The sequence below is a fragment of the Alexandromys fortis genome, unplaced genomic scaffold (genome assembly GCF_014885135.2).
Source record: "Alexandromys fortis isolate MF-2015 unplaced genomic scaffold, M_Fortis_MF-2015_v1.1 scaffold_342, whole genome shotgun sequence".
Taxonomy (NCBI): Eukaryota; Metazoa; Chordata; class Mammalia; order Rodentia; family Cricetidae; genus Alexandromys; species Alexandromys fortis.
The window spans coordinates 91,504-111,392 of NW_026068210.1; the positions used below are offsets into that span (position 1 = coordinate 91,504).

At 51.3% G+C, this 19,889-nt stretch overlaps 1 protein-coding gene across 2 annotated transcripts in view; it reads right to left on the reverse strand.

Annotated features, from left to right (window-relative positions):
* Abcc8 (ATP binding cassette subfamily C member 8) overlaps nucleotides 1-19,889 on the reverse strand; it is a 69,135-nt gene that overhangs the window by 3,110 nt on the left and 46,136 nt on the right. Inside the window, exons 17-33 of one of the 2 annotated variants that reach the window (XM_050130270.1) lie at nucleotides 17,715-17,744; nucleotides 16,354-16,392; nucleotides 15,416-15,514; nucleotides 14,498-14,582; nucleotides 13,740-13,820; nucleotides 12,206-12,343; nucleotides 10,938-11,063; nucleotides 9,950-10,049; nucleotides 8,958-9,199; nucleotides 8,705-8,871; nucleotides 7,656-7,725; nucleotides 7,022-7,179; nucleotides 5,190-5,282; nucleotides 2,280-2,382; nucleotides 1,526-1,639; nucleotides 1,141-1,261; nucleotides 911-1,041 (exon numbers count right to left, since the gene is read on the reverse strand). In XM_050130270.1, coding sequence (XP_049986227.1) covers nucleotides 911-1,041; nucleotides 1,141-1,261; nucleotides 1,526-1,639; nucleotides 2,280-2,382; nucleotides 5,190-5,282; nucleotides 7,022-7,179; nucleotides 7,656-7,725; nucleotides 8,705-8,871; nucleotides 8,958-9,199; nucleotides 9,950-10,049; nucleotides 10,938-11,063; nucleotides 12,206-12,343; nucleotides 13,740-13,820; nucleotides 14,498-14,582; nucleotides 15,416-15,514; nucleotides 16,354-16,392; nucleotides 17,715-17,744 — 1,897 coding nt within the window. Of the gene's footprint in view, nucleotides 1-910; nucleotides 1,042-1,140; nucleotides 1,262-1,525; nucleotides 1,640-2,279; nucleotides 2,383-5,189; nucleotides 5,283-7,021; nucleotides 7,180-7,655; nucleotides 7,726-8,704; nucleotides 8,872-8,957; nucleotides 9,200-9,949; nucleotides 10,050-10,937; nucleotides 11,064-12,205; nucleotides 12,344-13,739; nucleotides 13,821-14,497; nucleotides 14,583-15,415; nucleotides 15,515-16,353; nucleotides 16,393-17,714; nucleotides 17,748-19,889 lie in introns of both variants that reach the window. The other variant, XM_050130269.1, reaches the window with a different exon arrangement.

The following is a 19,889-nucleotide window of genomic DNA, read 5'->3' on the forward strand; positions in this document are numbered from 1 at the left end:
CCCTGGGGGGGTGCACAGTGTGGGAGGTCACAGCACTTTGACCCTGGGGGGGTGCACAGTGTGGGAGGTCACAGCACTGTGGCGGGGGGGGGGGTTCACGGGTATGGGAGGTCACAGCACTGTGGCCCTGGAGTATTGGGGGATGGGGGATGGGGGAGGTCACAGCACTGTGGCCCTGGGCATGTATAGGTGGAGGAAGTCAGGTCACAGTATCTCCTCTCGTCTTGGTTTTCTGACCAGCTTCTCTTTGGCCAGGCTGGAGCCAGGGTCGAGCTTGCTTCCTATGGTGGTTCATAGGGGGCTCTCTCGGGGACCCAAGAGTAAAGTACAGGTAGAGATGGCTAGTTGTGCAGGCCTAGCAATGGGTCTGCAGGGAAGACCTGCACCTTGTTTGGTAGCGGTCCAGGAGGGAAGGCCCTGGCGTGCCCCCAGGTGCATGTGTACGGCAGGATGATGTGGGATGGTGAGTGTGGTGTGTGGAGATGTACTGGCTTCTTCACCTGCAGCAGGGCCATGCCTGATCCTACTGCTTCCTGCTTCTCGGGTCTTAAGAGAACTTACATAAAGCACTGATACAGAGACCAAGATAGTGACACAGAAGGGCCAAAGGGGAGGAGACAGGGGTAGAGATACTGCCCAAGGCAATGACAGTAAGGCAAAAGGACACCAAGAGGGACAGAGAAACAAGGGCAGAGAAAAGAGGGACACGGCAGAGATGGGCTGAATGAGGATAGGACTCAAGAGTGCTGGACACTGGCAGCTTCTCTCTCAGCCTCTGCTCTGAGGCTCAAGGGAGAGTTATGGATCCCCTGTAGAGAAGAGGCCCCCCCTAAACTAAGGGAGTCCGAGATGTCTGCCTCTGTGATGGGTGGGGTCTGAGGGTAGGAAGAGGGGGTCCCACCCAGCTGACCTTCTGTCCTGGAGAGATGAGGGCATTGACGTGTTTCAGCACGGGCTTCAGGGAGCTGTCATAGCGCACACTCAGGTTTTGAATTTGGATCTTCCCTTGGTCTGGCCAGTTCTTGGGGATCAACGATGGTGCTGAGGGCCAGGCTGGGGGTCAGTCACCAGACGTAGGCCCCTCCTAGAACCCCGAAATGCCACCTCCCCACTCCGGGAATACCCTCTACAGGTTCTCACCCAGAAGCCCCTCGTAGCTCTCCGCCTCAGTTTTCAGAAGTGCATGGATACGCTTCACAGCCCCCAACTGAATCTCCATGTCCGCCAGGTTCCTCACCATCCAGTTGAGGTAGTTAGAGACCTATGCAGGCGAGCTGGTCACAATGGCTCGGTGGTCACCACTTTCCTCTTGACCTCCCGGATGACTCTGCTTACTCTGAGGAGGACTAGGAGCCACTGGAAACTGCCTGGGCAGGGGCACCCTGGAGCCATGAGAGGCTCTTCATCCGCCATCCAGCAAAGCCTAGGTGGGTGTCACCATCTCCCCCGTATCTCAGTGGAGGGCAGCGCCCTGGGTTCCCAGGAGGGCACCTGACTCCTCCCTCCCCCGCCCGCCACCACTCACCATCAAGGCGTAGGTGAGGCCCAGGCCTACCAGGCCAGCAGAGAGCTCCCTGTGGAGGGAGTTGGAGATGGAGGTGGCAGCCGCAATGAGCACCACACATGCTCCGATGTACTCCTGAGGAAGGACAGCGGCTGGCCCGGGCTGTTGTGGGTCAGAGCCTCACCTTGGGGCAGAGAGTAGCTCAACCAGCCTGAGCCCCGGCCCCACACTCCCACAGCAGACACACAAGGGGCTGGCGGAAGCAGAGGCCTAGGAGGTAATCTTCACTCCAAGGTTGTGCACCCTGCTTCCTAAGGAAGCGTGTCTCACCACCGGCTCCAATAAGCCTCCACGTGTGTGTAGCAATGGCCTACTGAAGGCACACATTTGCCAGCTACCCACTTCAGACAGGATCTCACAGCCCAGACTACTAAACTTCGTAGTCTTTATTGCTAACCTCAGAGTGCTGGGATTATAAACATGGTGGGAGAGGCAAGCACTCCCCAGCTAAACTGCATCCCCAGTCCCAAAACCTCCACTGCCCTTAATGTCTACATCCTGAACATGCCCACTTTCCTTGTTCCTAGAACACTTCTGGGGTCTATGGGGTGGAGATGCAGGTTAGATGTGGAGGGCTGCCAGGGCTGGAGAACAGGAGGGCCCTCGGTCCCCACTATCAGTCAGCCCCTCTTCTGTCTTCATCTATGTTCCCCCTGTTCCAGCCCCACGTTCCTACCAGAACCCTGTCCAGGCCCCAGGGTGGGATGGCACTTGCCATGCGGACTTCCAGCCACCTGTTGGCTGCCGTGAGGAAGAGGGAGGCAATGTTGTTGGAGTCTGTATATTCTAGAAGCTTCTGCTGGAACCGGGCCTCGTACCTGGAGGGTGAGCAAGATGTGACGCTGGGAGGTGTCCAGGTGGGCACTCTTGTCACTTACAGACACCTCCATGGCTCCTCTCCCACACCCCAGGGGCTACCCTGACTCCTCCCTGCCCCTCAATGGCCACTCCGCACCTCTATAAGCCTGTCTCTGCAGCCTGTTAGCTGCTCAGAGTCTGCTGGAAGACTCACTCCTCTAGCTGAGCACGATCCAGCTCGCTCACCAGACTCGGGAGGTGTGAGGAGGGCAGTGTGTGTGCACGCAGCTTCAGAGCCTGGCACTATCGTGAAAACATTGCGGACAAGTGAGTTGACCCTCTGATAAGGCCTGGCCCTCTCAGGCAGGTAGGATTGTTCTGGACAAAGATCTCTGGGCTTTCTGTCTCAACCTCCAGGCCTGGTCATTTCTCCTGCATCATAGTACACAGACCTGCCTCCTCTGATGGTCTGGGCTCCTCTGCCACCTTCAGACGCTTAGAAGTACTTGTTTAATGATGAACAAAGAGACCATGAGAAGCCATCTTGACACTAAACTGGGAAAAACCAAACTTGGGCATTCAGGGGGGCCTTCACACCTTGTTGGGCATATGCTTATTCCTGATACTGTTTGTTCTACTGAATTATTTCTGGGCAGAGGACATGGATCTGAGGATGAGTAACTGCATCTCTGAGGTACAGGGAGTGTGCATTGCACAACCAAGTGGTGAACATGTGTGCGTGGGTGACAGGTCTGAGGTGAGTGCGAAGCTTTGGCACGAGAAAGGTTTGTGTAAGTGCATGTTGATATGTGCATGTGAGTGCATGCGTGCCCAGGGGAAGGTGAGGAGCATATGGGGTTGGAGGGCCCATGGACATGACAGGGAATTCGAGGAAGCTGGCGGTTATGCCTGAGGACTGGGAAAGAGCTCTACAACAGTGCAAACCCAGGCAGGCAACCAAACGCCAGGAGCACACTAGGTCACGGTTTCTTCCTGGGCTAACATCGTGGGGACACTGATGTTCAGCATGGCCTGAGGGCCTCTGGGACACACCGAGACCAGTGTAGGTCACTGTGGAAACAGCTGTTTCTGTCCCAGTCCCCTCATGTTGGGACGTACCACTCTGTACATATCTGCCTCCTCGGATGGAGGGCTGGGCTGGTCCTCTCAGCCACTTCTATCAGACTTTGCTTTTGTATGGCAGGCCCAAGAAGTGCTTATTCGATGATGACCAATGAGAAGCTGTCTTGACACCACTGCCCAGGGCAGAGCAGCCTGGGTTTTAGACTCACACCTATGCCACGTGGCTATTGTGAGGATGACTGTTAGTGACTCGTGTGCAATATTTAGCCCTTGGCACTCCACCAGTGTGAAGTCAACAATGCTAGTTAGCGTCTACTGGGACAGACTTCTGGGCTAAAGCCAGCAAATGAGCCACATAGAGCAGCGATTAAAAGTCTTCTTTTCAAATGTAGGAATCATTCACCACGATGAGCAGGGGTGGAGTAGGCAGCAGGTCTGTGGCTGACCAAAGGCTTGATCTGAGGTCGAATGATAGTGCTGGAATCTGCTCAGAAGCCTAATCCATTTAGACAAGCAAGTCTGTGGTGCCAGGGCCCAGCCCAAGAGCAACTAGACACATTTTAAAACTTAGAGCGGAGGCTAGAACCAAAGGTGAAGCAGCCTAGGGCAGCTGGGAGCCGAGTCTGGAGCCCTGTGCCAGGCTTCGGGGCTTCTGGGTGGTGATGGACAGGCTTGTGAGGGGTAGGGGGTGTCCAGGGAAGGCAGCCTGGCCTAGGGCACAGCTGTGCTCTGCTTTCCCCAGATGACATCTGAGAGGTGAATTCCCACAGGCCCACTTGCCTCAGGAGCAAGTAAGGCCTGTGCCAAAGCCCAGGGCACACTCCCTAGGGCTGACCTTGGACCTACAGGTAGCAGGAGAGATGAAGGTCTTGGACCCTCAGCTCTTAAGTCCTAGGGTTGCTCCTAAAGTAGGGTTTGCTGTCATATGGCCATTGTCATGCAGCTGTGCTGTTCTTAAAATAACCTGTTGTTACCATCTGGGTTAGGCTTGGAGGTGAGAGCCCAACTATGTGGGTCAGGGTCTCTAATCTGCCTGGGAGGAGGGACAAGGGCTCCAGGAGACTCATCCACTTCTTGGTTGTGAGGAGCAAGGGTCTTTTCCAGTCTCTGAGAGCTTGAGATTGCTCCCATCCCGACACCACCACTCAGGGTAGTGAGGCCGCGCCAGGAACACTGACTTTCAGAAAATTCCCGTGTGGGTGAACTTTTACCTGTCCCAAGTCACAGGTTCTATAACTGTTCTCTAAGAATCCTTCCCTGGCCGCATCCCATCTGTGCTCCCAAAGTCTTCCCTTTGGTAGAGAAGTAGTCACATGGCCTGTGGGGACTGTCCACCATGTGAGCTCACCATGTCAGATGGGTGAGTAGGCTAAAATCTGGGCTTCGTGGGGCCATTTCCCAGAGAGGTCATGTGACTGCTCAGTGCCTCAGTTTCTCTACCTGGGCAGTGGGAACAATCACACTGGGCTGGCTCCGGGTGTAGGGGCCTTTCCAGTGAGGCCACATCTGTGCCAAGCTGGTTAACCATGCCCTGCCTTAGCGCAGAGGCCCACAGCTGTCTGCAAGCCTAGGGCCTGGAATCCACATGGCCCGTCCTTGCAAATGGACATTGCCCAAGGCCTAGGACACGATTTAGATGGGTATACCCTGGGCAGTCCTACTTAGGGCCCTTTGATTTGTGTCTCACAACCTGTGACCCCGAGGCCAATCCCACCCCCCTCCATGGGGGCCTCTGGGCTCGTACCTGAAGGCACGGATGGTGGTGAGTCCTTCCACAGTTTCAGCAAAGTGTGAGAGCAGCGGGAGCTGTGTGGTGTCATCCAGCTGTTGCAGATCCCTGCGACAGACGGCAGCGGTTAGCAGGGCAGCTTTTGCTCAGCCTCAGCGGGAGGGCAGCTGCAGCTGCCAGGCTGGGTGGCCTCATCGCCTTCAGCCTCAGTTTCTCCTTGCTGAGAGACAGTGATGGGATGGTCCCACCACGCTACTGGGGACAACAAAGATGTTTATGCAAAGGGCTTCAACAGAGACCGCTAAGCCCAGGTCCTTTCACCTTGGACTATGTCCACCTCCCATCTGGTTCCATTTCACAGGTGGACACCCTGGATAGGGAACAGCTGGCCAAAGGAACAGAAAGGCCAGGATCTAAATATATAGTTCCTGGGTGGGGAGAGGAGGCTACATGTCTCCATGGCAACAAGGGGCCTCCTGCTCCCTATAGCCATGCTTCATATGCCAAGTAGGCCAGCTGGGACACAAGAAGCAGCTTCCCTAGACACTGTTCCAAGAGTCAGGTACCAGGAACGGGGCGAGCATGTCGTTCCTGGCAGACGGATGAACGTGTGGGGCAGCTTGTGCTACGGCGTGTGGAAATACTTCAAGTGAGCAGTGCAGTGTAATGTTTGGAAAGACACTGTCATTTTGCTAATGCCGGCACAGAATGTCCCCCTGGGTGCTCAGAAATTCCAGGCCATCCAGACAAAAAGTCATTTATATCAATACTGATTCTTATGAGCAGGTAATTACAGTAAAAAAAATGCATTTAAACATAATGATTATTGTTACCAAGCAGTATTTTGACTCTTGTTTCTTATCAACTATACACACTTGGAAAAGGTACTTAACTTTTATGGACATTACCTGAAGTAAAAAAAAAGTACATTTTGTATCATAAATACTTACATGCTTATATGGCCAAAGCAAAGGTTACCCAGAGCTGCTATGAATATAGTCTGATAACTCATGTTATATATCAAAACAACATACATGTATACATACATATGCATGTGTATGCAAACATGTATACATATATATTTGGAATGAAGCCCAATGCCTGGAGCATGGCGGGCAAGTGCTCTACCACGACCCATTCCTAATCTCGGTTCTACCTCACTGTTTCTAACATGCTAATTATGAATCAGGATATTGATTTAATAATGGTTGTAATCAGCGGTTTAAGTAATTGTGGTCTTTTAATTTTTCATTCTAATTTTTTGAACCAGTGAGTTTCACAGAATAACTCTTAGGATGAACTCTCTAGAGAATACTTTAGAATACTCCGAGGAGGAAGAGTGTGAGTGTGTGTGTGTGTGTGTGTGTGTGTGTGTGTGTGTATGTGGCATGCCCTAACCTCACAAGGGCAGATCTGACCCATGAGAGTAGCTGCAAGAGCCCTAGTCCATCACACTCTCACATCAGGTGCCATCTGTGTCCCCACAGAGACCAGCCTGGTTCCTAAGTCAGCGTGGCTCCTGGGATCATACAGTCCTCACGGCGACCATTGGGACAGAGGAATGAAGGACATAAATGTGCATTTACCCTGCCCTAGCAATTCCATTCCTGACCACATCCCCCAAGGAAACAAGTGAGATATGAACTGTAGTGCGTGTGCTGACAGACAGTAGCTAGGAGAGGCATTTCCTCCATTCCTATTGGCTCTTTCTAGTTCCAATTTTGGGAAAGCACGGCTCTATTACTTTTACGATGATGATTTTGGCAAGCGTCCCAAACTGCCATCACAAAGGACTTCCTATCCCCGTTCCCACACCTCCACCCACCAGACTAGAATGCCGCTGTCACCTGGATGCCACTCGGAAGTACTTCTGGATGAAGTAGCACACCACAGCTAGGGGTAAGAGGGCCACGAGGAACACAGGTGTGACATAGGAGATGACAGTCAGGGCAGAGACACAGAGCAGGGTGGATCGGCTCAGACACTCCAGCGTGGATGGAATATGCTGAGGAGGTGAGGGGGGACAGCGGGGACATTTCTGTATTAGACTCTTTGGAGTACTACGTGCCACAACGTTTGTCTCTTGTTTTATGGCAGGCTCATAGTGCATCTGTCCAGCTACCCTGCAAGCTCTCTGCGGGCAGGAATCAAGACTCTGTTTTTCTCACCGTCTAGTGAGATAAGTCAACAAAGGAACTAGGCTGAACTCAAGTGAATATTCAGAATATCTTGTAACCTTCCTGAATGAGCCAGGGAAATCTTAGCTAGAAGCCAAAAATACCTGGTTTCCCTTCAGACTTACAAAGCTTTCAAGGGAGGCTCCAGACCCCAAGGCAGTGTCTGTCAGACAGGGACACCGGGATCCCCACAAAGGGACACTGGGCTCTCTATCTACATGGACTCTGATCATCTATGCAGAGAGACCAGCATCCAAGAGGAAAAACCCCTGGGGTCCCAAGGAAATCATGGCATAGTCGGTACCTGGTCAATGGTGTTACAGTCAGATGAAAACCTGTTCAAGATGCTCCCCAGGGGTGTGGTCTCAAAGAACCTAGGAGGCAAGAAGAACCACTTTTTAGTGATTTAGCTTATGGAATGATTTAAATGTCCCTAGAACATCTGTAGGTCTGGCTTCCTCGGAGCAGTTGCCTTCGTGGGTCTACAAATATCTGGCTGTGTCCTTGAGAAGTCCTACAGCCACTCAAAGGGTGCTGGCTTCCATTTAGCCTCCCTCCCTCATAGGTAATCACGGATGTCCTCCTCAGTCTGACTCACTTGGCAGCTGATCCCTTGGGACACAGAGTCCTCTCCCAGAAGTGTAGGTCCCCGTGGACAGCCTGTCAACTGGCTGACAGTGAGAGGCTATGCTGACTGTCAGCACTCTGTCCTCGAGTTGGCCCAACCCAACCAGAGAGTTTCTAAACTTCAGATTGGGGGCAAACGGAGAATAAGTCAACGAGGCTGCCCTGTCCATGGGCCACAGAGAGATAACAAAGTTGGAAGTACAGTTGTAGCCAGGCAAGGGGGCAGCTGTGAAGTAGGGTCCCAGAGGTCTGGAAGGCATGAGACCAGGTAACCCGTTTGTCTCTGTGGTTCGGGTGTGATGTTATAGCTTCTAGACACCTGGCACTTTCTGAGGTCTGCTCCATCACAGGAGGGCAATTTGGACAGTTAATCCTGCTTCCAGTGCCAGAAACTGCAGGCTGCAGAGGGAGGGGAGAGTGGAAGCAGAGGAACTTGTGGGCTGAGACGGACAGGTTACACCACCTAGGGAAGGGAGTTAACCTTTACCCAAAGTCTGCAGATGCCCATGTTGAAGGCTGATGTGAACATCAGATGAGCCAATCATGTAAAATGCTCACAGGGTCTGCCGAGAAAATGTCAATTCTCTTTGTTTCTTGCATAAGGACACCCTCGCTTGAGTCATCCCCACAAGCCTGTGACAGAGGCCATCAGCGTTCATCTTATAGAGGAGGGATTTGGGACTCAAAGCATAGTGACCTGCCCTGATGTTACCGGGTCTGGAGTACCTCATGGGGGCCAGGATAATGCAGTTGAGCAGACTGTGGTGCAACCGCTTGGCCACTTTCAGTCCTGTCCACTCCACAGTGACAGAGGTGACAAGGCACAGCACGATACCCAGGCTGCAGAGCACAGTGAACACCATGGCATAGATAGACTGGTCCAGGGCACATTCCTGGGGGATGAGAATATCCTGGGGTTGTATGTGGGCTCAGCTCCCCCACTCCTCTCTGCCAACCCTGCTGTGGGCTGCAGTCATACCTGGCTGAGGGAACAGTTCCTGGCAGCAGGGCTCAGAACCAGGGCACTGTCAGTCCACTTGGCCAGCCAGTAGTCAATGGCCACCAAGACCATGTGCTTGAGCAGCTGGGAGAAGACAAGCAGGGACAGGAGCAGAATGCCCGCAGAGGACAAGTACTTAGAGCAGGCTCGCCACGGGATCTTAGCTCGCTGGTGCAGCACCGAGGATAAGTTGTCATCTTCCTCGCTCTCAGCGGCCTCCTCTGTGGGGGACAAGAACCCACCCTGTAGGTTCACAGATCCCAACTCTCTGAAGGTGGCGCACACCTTTAATCCCAGCACTCGGGAGGCAGAGGCAGGCAGATCTCTGGGAGTTTGAGGCCAGCCTGGTCTACAAGAGCTAGTTCCAGGACAGGCACCAAAACTACAGAGAAACCCTGTCTCAAAAAACCAAAAATAAATAAATAAATAAATAAATAAATAAATAAACAAACAAACAAAACCAACTCTCTGAAGGTGAACCAGGGGACATCTTCTTCCCACTTTGAGATGGGAAAGCATATAGGAAAAAGAAAGATGTGCAATCAAACCACACTACGCGACCATGCCTAGAACCCTGGGTTTTAGTCTCTCTGTGTGTGATGGCTAATACTGTCAAGTAGAACCACCTATAAGACAAGTCGCTTGACACATTGTGAGGGATTATCTACAACAGGCTAATGAAGGTGGGAAGGCCTGCCCACCAAGGGTGGCGCCAGTCCGTGAGCTGCAGTACTAAACTGAATAAAAAGGAGAAAGCGAGCTGAACATTCGTGGCTCTCTGCTGCCTGATTGTGGATACAAAGTGACCCCCCCAGCCTCATTCCTGTCACCATGCCTTTCCTGCCATGACGGGTTACATCCCTAGACCTGCAAGCCCCAACACACCTTTCTGAAGGTTGCTTCTTGTCAGTTATTCAAAGGAACTAGCTCATCGTGGGAGTTCACTGCACTCCCAGGCTGGTGGTCCATACCTTCCTCCTCTTCCTCATCTAGTAGAAGGCCGTCTTTGGAGGACATGGCACGGGGCAGGCCCTGAGACGGCTCTGAGGCTTTCCTCTCCATGACTGTCTCCTGAAAGACAGATGGACACTGGCCAGTGTCTTCAGGGAGTGCTTGTGGGGAAGAAGAGGTTGGGGACAGCTACACTAGTGACGAGTGGCTTGCAGGTTACCTCTACTTTGGGGAGGGTACACGTGGACACATGCTCATTTTGCCAGAGTTAATTTCTTCTCTTTATCAACCAACAGCACCTGCTATCTCAGAGGGGAATATTCTTCTGTGTGTGTGAAGGAGTCCAGCCTTGAATTGTCCAGCCTCCTGCCTCATCTTCCCAATCTTTTACTATCGGTATGCACCACCACACCTGATTCTGCCCTGTTCTTAGTCTCTGAGATGGAAGCAACTGAGGTGGGCAAACGACCGTGGACTGGCTAACCCTCACATTCCAGCATCCTAGCAGGAATGATCCAATCAGGGTGAGCCCACGACTGGATGAATAAGAAGGTTCTGCTGAGCTGTGAGAAACACTCTCTGGTGGCAGAGGAAGCCCAGGGTACTGATACAAAACCGCTGTGGTGAAAATAAGGCAGATTTGAGAGCACCGGAGAAAAGAGACAGAGAGAAACCAGTGACGAACAAAGCCACAACTCTCCTGGGACTCTCTGGTTTCATGAACCAACAATTCCTTACCACCACCACCTGTTTTTCTTTGTTTAGATAGTTTGAGCTGGTTTTCAGGAGTCTTTCAGCTAAGTGGTATCTGGACATCTGTGTGCATCTGAGTCTGTCCTGGGTCCCTGCACAGGTGCCAGCTATGCCCTGGAAGAGCAAATTCAAGACAACCCTACATCTGTCCTTTTGGAGACTTCCTGGGGGGTGATGAGGACAGGTGGGCCTTGTGAGTTCAGATTTAGTAGAGCCTTCTATTTAAGGATGGCTGTCTGGTCCCCATATTCTCACCTTCTCCAGTTCTTGGTCTTGCCGATTCATGAGGGTTTTCCAATGCTCAAAGAGCTGGCACTCAGACCTCTGGAAGTCCTTAAGTGTCCCCTCCCTCTGAATGGTACCGTCCTTCATAGCAATGATCTGACAAGGAAGCCACAATATAGGTAGCTTAGAGAAGTCTGAGACAGAGGGATGGCCATCTTGATGTACTGTGCAGTCTGGTAACCCACCCTCACCAACATCATTCTCAGTGGGTGTCCCAGCAGAGCTAACGAGTGTACCTTGGCCAGGACTGGCAGGCTACCCCCTGCCAGTCAACATCAGTTTCCAGACACTGAGCAGGCCAACTGTACGCTATCCCGAGCTGTTCCTGATGTAGAGTCTATCAGTTGTGGTAACATGCTTGTTGGTCCAAGTGAGTGTGTCTGTGCCCTTTTGGAGTACAGCAAACTGTATCTGAAGCACGAACGTCACCATCATACAGAGCCAGCTTTAACTGGCACACACCCATCCTGAGGTCCTGTGCACAAGGATTTCACGGGGCAGACACCTCCATGTTTGCTTTACTGGACTCAGGATTATTCTCCAATACAACCACAGTGCTTTGCTTTCTGAAGCCATTTAACCAGTTTTTTAATAGCTTTAGAATTGTTTCCTCCTTTTCATGGTGAAGGGGGCTCTCACTCCACAAGGAAGGTTTATTTTGAAAGAAATTAATTAACAGACCTATTTGGCTCAGATTTGAAGCTCAGAGAGGGTCTCAGATGTGTGGCTGCTATCCACAGAAGTTTTGACACAGGAGTAGGCAGGTGGTCAATTATCTTTATCTTAGCATTAAGTGAATCCCAATGAGATGGACAAAAACTATTCCCTACCTACTGAAGAACGGGGAGGGGAGTAATCAGTGTGGGGGTCACAACACCATGTTCTGCGGGAGTGTTGTCTGCACGACTGCTGCCACTGTTCTTCCAGCATTCTGCATCTGACTGTGGCTCCACCCAACCCATCCCTGAAGGCCAGTGGTCCAGGGAGTCGGCTGGAACAGGATCATCCACAGCCAAGCCAGGCAGGGAATGTCTGCAGGCCCAGGTGACAACAAGTCTCTGGACTATTAAGTATTTCTTAGCCTATACAAAACCACCTAGGGCTGATGTCTTGTGCTTTGTGACCATCAGCCATTGCTGCTGAGATGGGACTGGCTCTGTTCAGAATCACACATGCATACACACACACACACACACACACATACACCGCTTCACAGTCTGTCCTCTTGTGTTCCCTACCCAATCTGCATGAGGCAAGTACTGTAGCTTGTGAGTCACCAGGACCACTGTCCTCTTGTCATCCCGGAGCAGCTCAAGGATGCCGGCCTGCATCAGGTGGTCACTCAGATGGACATCCAAAGCTGAGAAAGGGTCATCCTGAGAGAGATGATACAGCGTGTAGGGAACAGGTGGACGTGAAGAGAAGTCTCCAGAGTCCTATCGAAGCTGATCTAGGTACTGACATCAGCTAGCTTTGTGGCCTTGAAATCGCCACCTGTCCTCTTGAGGGCTCCAGTGTCTTACTTACCACCCTTCAACAGACATTATCAGTCGGCTTCTGGTCCTCTGCGGCATCCATGGATACCCATCTCCTAGGATGCCTGAACTCCTCAGTACAGTGCCCAGGTCTCTCCAGTTTGCTCAGCCCCCCTTTTTAATTCCCACTTCTCACCTGTCCTTCCCAAACTCCCTCCAATCGCCCGAGCTGTCCTTTTTGTGTGACACGCTGCTCTGCCTTCTGCGTGAAGCGCTTTCCACCCAGCATCCTCCTAAGCACGAGTCCTGCTCCTGTGCCCTATCCTCTCTGTCCCAGGGACAATCCTGTGCAGAGCCAGGTCTGGTAGTCTGTACACCTCTGCCTGCAAGGTCCCCAGGATTTCACATCCTGAGCTGTCCCTGTTACCTACCGATGAACTTAACGAATGGAGGAAAGTAGCCACTGGACTCTTCTTCATGGTCATTTAAATATCAGATGGGGCCTTGGATGACCTAGAACCTCGTAAACTGCTGTGTGTCAGGTCTAAGAATTACATGAAGCATCACTGGGGAGGACAGCTGTGTGTGTTGAGGGTCGGGGCACAGAATAAAGCCAGGATCAGAAAGCTGAGGTCGCTTGTGCTGAGGCTTTGTCTGAATGCCCATTTCCTTTTTGCTTGAGTCTTCAAGGCTCTCTCCAGGAAGCCCTCCCTGACCACTCTGGTCATCACAGCTTAGCGCTGAACTGGCTATATTTCCTGCACACATGTGAGTCTGTCTCCCTAATCAAACTTCAAATCTTCAAGGTCAAGGGCTGGGTATTAAGAGTCTTCAATATCAACCAAGGAACATGAGTCATGGGTTGGGGGACACATTTTGTCTCGTGTTTGACACCTAGAGTGTTGTGTTGAGAAGGGTTCTAAGGCCAAGCTGAGTTCCCTAGAGAAATAACTCAGAAATTAATTAGCAATGTCTAACCTGAGCACAAGCTGGGAAGTGGTGTCACACACTCCAGGTGTGTGTACTCTAATGGTGGGGGCTGCTCTTCGGTACTTTAGATAGGTGGTCTCTATCCACGGTTTGCCTGCTCTCCAGGTGATTGGAAGGCTCACTGGGAAGTCCATATAGGTTATCTGCACTGTTCTTGCCTGCCTTGGTTTCTCTATAAGATGACGCTGTGTATCTAGCAGGAGAGGTTTGTTCCTGATTGGAGGGAGTGTTGGATGATGATGATGAGTGTTAGGGAACCAGGCAGTCAGATGTGTATGTCCAGGGGAGCTTCAGCTGGGGCACTCACCAAGAAGACAACATTGGTGTGCTGGTAGAGGGCTCGGGCCACACTGATTCTCTGCCGCTGACCACCAGACAAGTTGATACCCTGTCACCAAAGCAGAGGAAAAGATCATGCTTTCAGCCCTTCAGGTTCTCACTGTGCACTTAGAGCTCTATGAGAAGATGGAGTCACCCCCAGACATCAGTCAGGGTGCTGCATATTCTCCAAACAAGCATTCTCTCCTGGATGGAGAAAAGAAGCTTATAAGACTCAGGGAGCTAAGGAATGTTAATGGTATTCAGAAAGTAAGGAAAACTCACAAGGTTCAGAAAGTTCCTGAAACTTACAAGATTCATGGTTATAACAGAAGCAATTGCTGCAGAAGAGAGACTCCAGCTGGCCACACTGCAGTAAGTTATGCAGGCTGCTGCAGGGAAGCAGCTTTTTGAGAGTTATTAGCCATGTTGGAGTGGGCTTTGGATGATGCAGCTGCCTTTGAAACAATCATACTTCCTTAATTAACCCCAATAGACTCACAGGTTCACTAAGACAGACTTGGATGGAACTGGGTTTTGGTCTGTTGTTGGTGCCATATCTGGGGTAAACAGAGGTTTCTTTATGTCTCCCCAGGGGAAGACACAGCACAATGGTTATCACAATTTCACACTACTTGAAGTTCTTCAGGCCTTTCCTTTGTCCAATTCCACCATTCTTCTTCCTAAGAAGGACCTCAGGGCACAGTGGGAGCATGGGTAGGGAGCAGGGTGGGATCCGCCACTAACCCGTTCCCCAATCTGAGTCTGGTCTCCATGGGGCAGGATGTCTATGTCCGGCTGCAGGGAGCAGGCTTCAATGACCATCTTGTACCTGGAGAGTAAGGACAGGGGTTGGCTGACTAGCCTGGTCAGAGTGGGGACTGAATCCTTTCATGGTCATTAGTCTGTGGCTTGCTGTGCCCGGTGAGTGTTGGCTTTAATGCACTTCCTGCCTAGAGCAAGCAAACACCATGAGAGCATAAAAGAGCTAAGGTCAGCGCTCACACAGCCTGGGGCAAGTTAAATATTTGAAGGATGAAATCGTATGGAAGCAAATAGGCTGAGTGAGGGATGAGATGGGGCTTATGGTCCCCGAGCAGTGGGAAATGCTGTAGCCAGAGCTCATGCTGGGGCACCATCTGGGAAAACCGCTGCTGGTTGTTTGGAGGTGGTAATGATGATGGTTGATCAAATATTTGCCTAGCCTGCACTTCTCATCCCTTTCTGGCCAGCTCTTAGTCTGAGCAGGAGCCAGCCAGCACCCATGGAGACTTCAGAGTTTCTTGGTGACACTTGTTCTTAGGTAGCTCTGGATTTGACACCCATTTCAGTAATGTACTGGCTCACCTTGGGTAAGGTATTTAAGCTTCAGAACCTTGCTTCTCTTGCCCATAAAATGGGCGTAAGAGTATTACTGCCAGGGACAAGCACACGTAGGAGAGTGGGAACTGCAAGGTTAACCATGCCTAGCTCAGCCCTACTCTCATCCCAGCTAGACAAAGCAGCAATGTCCTCACCCTCGTCTCAAACATGGGAAGGGGCTGCTGGAAGCAGGCACCTCTGGACCCTTTGCAGAAGGACTAGATAGTGGCAGCTGGACTCTAGGATGCCCACAAGTGCCAAGACCACACCCAGCCCTCCCAGTCCTGTGTCAGATGCTATTACCGCTGCTTATTGAAGGGACTCTCGAAGGTGATGTTCTCCTCCACAGTGGCGTTTAGCAGCCATGGTTTCTGAGATGCATAGGCCACAGGGCCTCTGGTCCTAGGACAAACTGGTGGTGAGGGTTACGCTCTTCCCTGGGGGCTCATTCTCAGAGCAACTGTCAGGCCAATCAATGGCTTAGGCATTGAGATAGCCAGGTCAGGTGACAGGAATCTGTGATGGGTACTGCATTGTATGTCATGCTCTTTCTGATGGCCTCAGTCCTCCAAAAGGATCTCTAGTTCCTCCAACCCCACTTTGTACCTCTAATCCCAAGGACCCAGTATGCAGCTACATGTGAGGGTCTGCGTACAGCCTAACTTGGGAACTCACTGTGTGATCACATGGGTATATGGGGAGACTCAGGACTTGGCTCTTTCTGAAAGGAGAATGGAGGAGGTCCCCCATGACATAGGCTTTGGGAGGAAAATCTCCCAGGTCAGAGGACACCCGATAGAGCCTCTGCAGGCAAGACTGCATCAAGACATGAATCAGTGTTCTGAGGTCCAGTGGAAGCCCTAGTCTAAGCCTTGGGTGGCTATGAACAGGACTTTCATTCCATCTACCCTAGCTTCTACCAGCCCCATCTCAACACTGTCACCAAACCAAGCAATTCCTGACCCAGCTCCTTTAATCCCTCAGCAGCTGCTGAACTCTGCACAAAGGACATTTTTACAGAACCAGGGCTGGGGCAATCACATTCCATGTGTTGTAGTTTCTAAGGCCCCGCTTCCAGCTGAGAATAAACAGGCGTGATATACAGAGGTATGGCAACTCCCAGAACATAGCGGAGCACAGAGCTCTTTCCAGGACCCAGCTGCTCCCAGCACAATGGCTCTACAGTTCCCAGACCCTCTGAGGAAGCCTGCCGGTCCGGCGTTTACGCTCAGCACAGGTACCTGACATCAGAGTCTGCCGCTGTCTCTCGCTCTGGGCTGCTGCAGTGGGAGAAAGACACAAGTCAGCCCCACCATGGGCTGCACACCCCCCACCATGGAGATTTTAGCTCCTTCAAACCCCACCATGTGCTTCTGCAGGCCCTGGCACCCAGTCTGCAGATGTGGCCTAGATGTGGTGAGGTCGGCGAGACTCACTCCCTGACCATGTGGGTACGTGAAGAGACCCAGCAGTCGGGTCATTTAAGGGGGAGAATAGGGTGGGAAGGCCCCATGCGGGGAAACTTCCTGGGTCAGAGGAGTAGCCTGGCAGACTTCTCGGCCTCACCCTTGACTCTAGGTTCAAACGAGCAAATCAAGACCTCAGGCCAACAGGGTGCTCTGACCCCAGCCAGGCTGGGCCACGCAGTTGACAGAATCTGTACCATGTGGGTGGCCACCTACAATCAGGAAGCTGTGAGAGAAGTTCCAAGCATGAATTGCGGCCCTTCCCACATGACACACCAGAAGAATCTTAGCATGTAGGGGAATCAGCCAGGGAGACACATGGGCAACTGGTGCTCGTGGGCACTGCCTGCTCCCAACAGCTCCAGCGTAAACTGCTGTTATTTTATTATCGTTGGACACATCTGGACTTTCACATGCCATGTGGGTTTGGGCTCAAGTCGTGCAATCACTACGGTTTGAGAGGCTGGGCCTGTGGGGACGAGGTGGCAGGCAAGGCAGAAAGTCGCAGGAGAGGTGTCTCTGAGGCTGTGGGGGAAGCCTTAGTTGACTGGTGAGCTGCCCAGAGGATCAGCTTCGCCAGCCCAGCACACAGCCTCCAGGCTTTGCCTGTGTTCTCAGGGAAGGAGAGAAGGCTGTACCGTCTTTGTCAACCATCCATTAACATTGGAATTTTTAGTCTTTCATTGAGCATATTTAACATGACTGAATGTTCTGTGTAGAGCATGAAGGATGCCCATCGCTACTTCTTAGAGACAAAGTTTTTTTTTTTCTCATATTCCTGGAGCCTTTCAAGAACTATCTTTCCAATTATTTGTTTCCTACCTCATTATTTTTTTTATTTATTTAAAGGCAGGGATTCTTGTGTTCTAGGCTGGTCTTGAACTCCCAATCCTCCTGCCTTCACCTCCTAGGTACTGGGATTACAGGTGCACCACCAGCCCGGCTCCTGACACACAAGCATTGTTTGTCTAAGGATCTTGTCCTCCCCTCTGCAACCAATTTGCCTTCACTGAAGCTGCCAGGCTTAGCCTCACGCTTCTGAGCACCGGTGACTGCACAACCTTGGACTCACACTTCGTGTTCTCACCCACAGGCCCCAGCACCCCACCCATGCCAAACCTGTCCCAAGGTGGTACCTGGGGTCCTCTCCCTCGCTGTCCGAAAGGCTGCTGGGTCAAAGAGAAAGATGAACACCAGTTAACTCCCTATTGCCTTCCATCATGCCGGAGCTTCATGGAGAAGCAGTCCTTACTCCTCTCACCTCCCACCCTTTCCAGGGGCCCAGGTGGCTTCCTGGAAGCAGAACTGACTCATTTCAATCTCCACACCAAGCCGAGTACCCTCCAAACAGCACAGGCCCAGCTGCTGCTGCTACTGACATTGACCTGGGGCAGCCGTGAGCTGGCTGGGCACCATACTGGATCCATACCCAGGACAACTGAGACCAGGGAGGGAATTTGACTTTCCCACAGCCCCCTACAGTCACCACTGCACACAATGCTTCTCACACTGCAGAATCTGATGGCAGATCAAAAATAATTGGAGCAACTGTTTTTAAAAAGTAGAAAACGTCTGTGTGCACGGCAGGTGGTTTAAATCTGTCAGTGCGGGGAGGTGAAGCCTCTCACAGTAAGGGGCGCATTTGTTAAACAGTGATCTAAATCTTGGGGCCAAGTTTCTCTGTGCTCCTTCTCCTGTGCCAGTTCAACACCTCTCAACATTCCAGAAACATCTTCCACCAATGAAATGTGCACTTGTGATCTACACATGTGGGAAATCAACCTTCTCTGTATTCATATTCATTTGTGATTACAATGTCTAAATTAATAGTATTTCTACACTGGGCTGCATACAGCTCACACAGACCTCAAGTTTGCTCTTTAGCTAAAGATGATCTCCCTGCTCCCACCTACCAGAGGCTGGGACTGTAGCCTGTACCACCACACCCAGCTATCTTATTTTAACAATGCTGAAGATGGCCATCATGCATTGAGCTTTTATAAGTACTGATAAGCACTGTAATAGAATGGTCACTTGATATTTTTTAGATTTTTGTGTTATGTATTTGTTTATTATTTATTTATTTATTTTATATGTGTGCATTAAGCCTGTGTGTAAATATGTTTACCACATGCATGCCCTCTAGCCCAAGGTCAGAAGGTGTTGTATCCTCTGGAACTGGAGTTACAGGTGTGAGCTGTGACAGGTGTGAGCTGCCATGTGGGTGCCAGGAACTGAACCTGGGTCCTCTGGAAGAGCAGCGAGGTCTCTTAACTTCCGAGTCATCTTTCCACCCTAGAATGATCACTTTTAATGTACATTGAGGTTTCTTTTGATTTCTCAACTCCATTTTGCAGATAGGCTCTGAGAGGCTAAGTTAACTTGTTCAAAGTCACACAGCCAGAAAATGACAAAAACCTGATAGGTATCTGTCCTGCTCTGTGGAGGACCAGGTGAGATATCTGTCCTGTCTGGGGAGGACCAGGTGAGGTATCTGTCCTGTCTGGGGAAGACTAGGTGAGGTATCTGTCCTGCTCTGGGGAGGACCAGGCGAGGTCGTGACACATTTGTCGACACCAGTCCCTGATCCCTTCCTCTGGGTCTTGTGGTCCCTGCCCATTCTCCCAGCCCAACCTAACCTAGCATCTCTAAACCAGCAGATTGTCGTTATGGACAGATCGCAAGCACAGGGCAGAGAAACAGTGCTGACAAATTCCTGCCCTACGGCCAAGGTTCAGATGAGTTTCTCTTGGGGGACTTCCTCCAGAGAAGCTAAGGATGTGGTCTGGATCTCCGTGGAGTCCCTGAGGACTCAGCACACCCCCTCCAGCCCTGACTCAGCCCTGACTCGATCATCTTGATCCTGGCTGCTCAATTAGCTCTCCTAATGGACTGCCTTGCTTTCCATCAGCTCCTGAGCGAGCCTGGTGTGCCCAGTGGGATTTAAAGGCAGGAAGAATATCTTTTCCAGCCCCCGCAGTGCTTAGCACGTGACAGAGCTGTAATAAATGGAGCCTGTTAACAGTGATTGATCATTAGGAAAGAGAGATGGAGGCAGGCTCTTGCTAGCTGCCATTCCTCTGCACACTATCGAGGAGCCTGAATTCACACTCTGGTCTCACCCTACAACTGTATCCTGTCCCCACTTTACAGATGAGCACACTGAGGCTCAGGGTTGCAGAATAGGCTCCATGCAACAGAGTCAGAAAGAGGCAAACGAAGCTGAGGTGCTAATCTAGGTTTACTTCCTCTTTTTGTTGTAGTCCTCAGCTTCTAGGAGGAACTTTACTAAGGCTTTGTGTGTGTATATA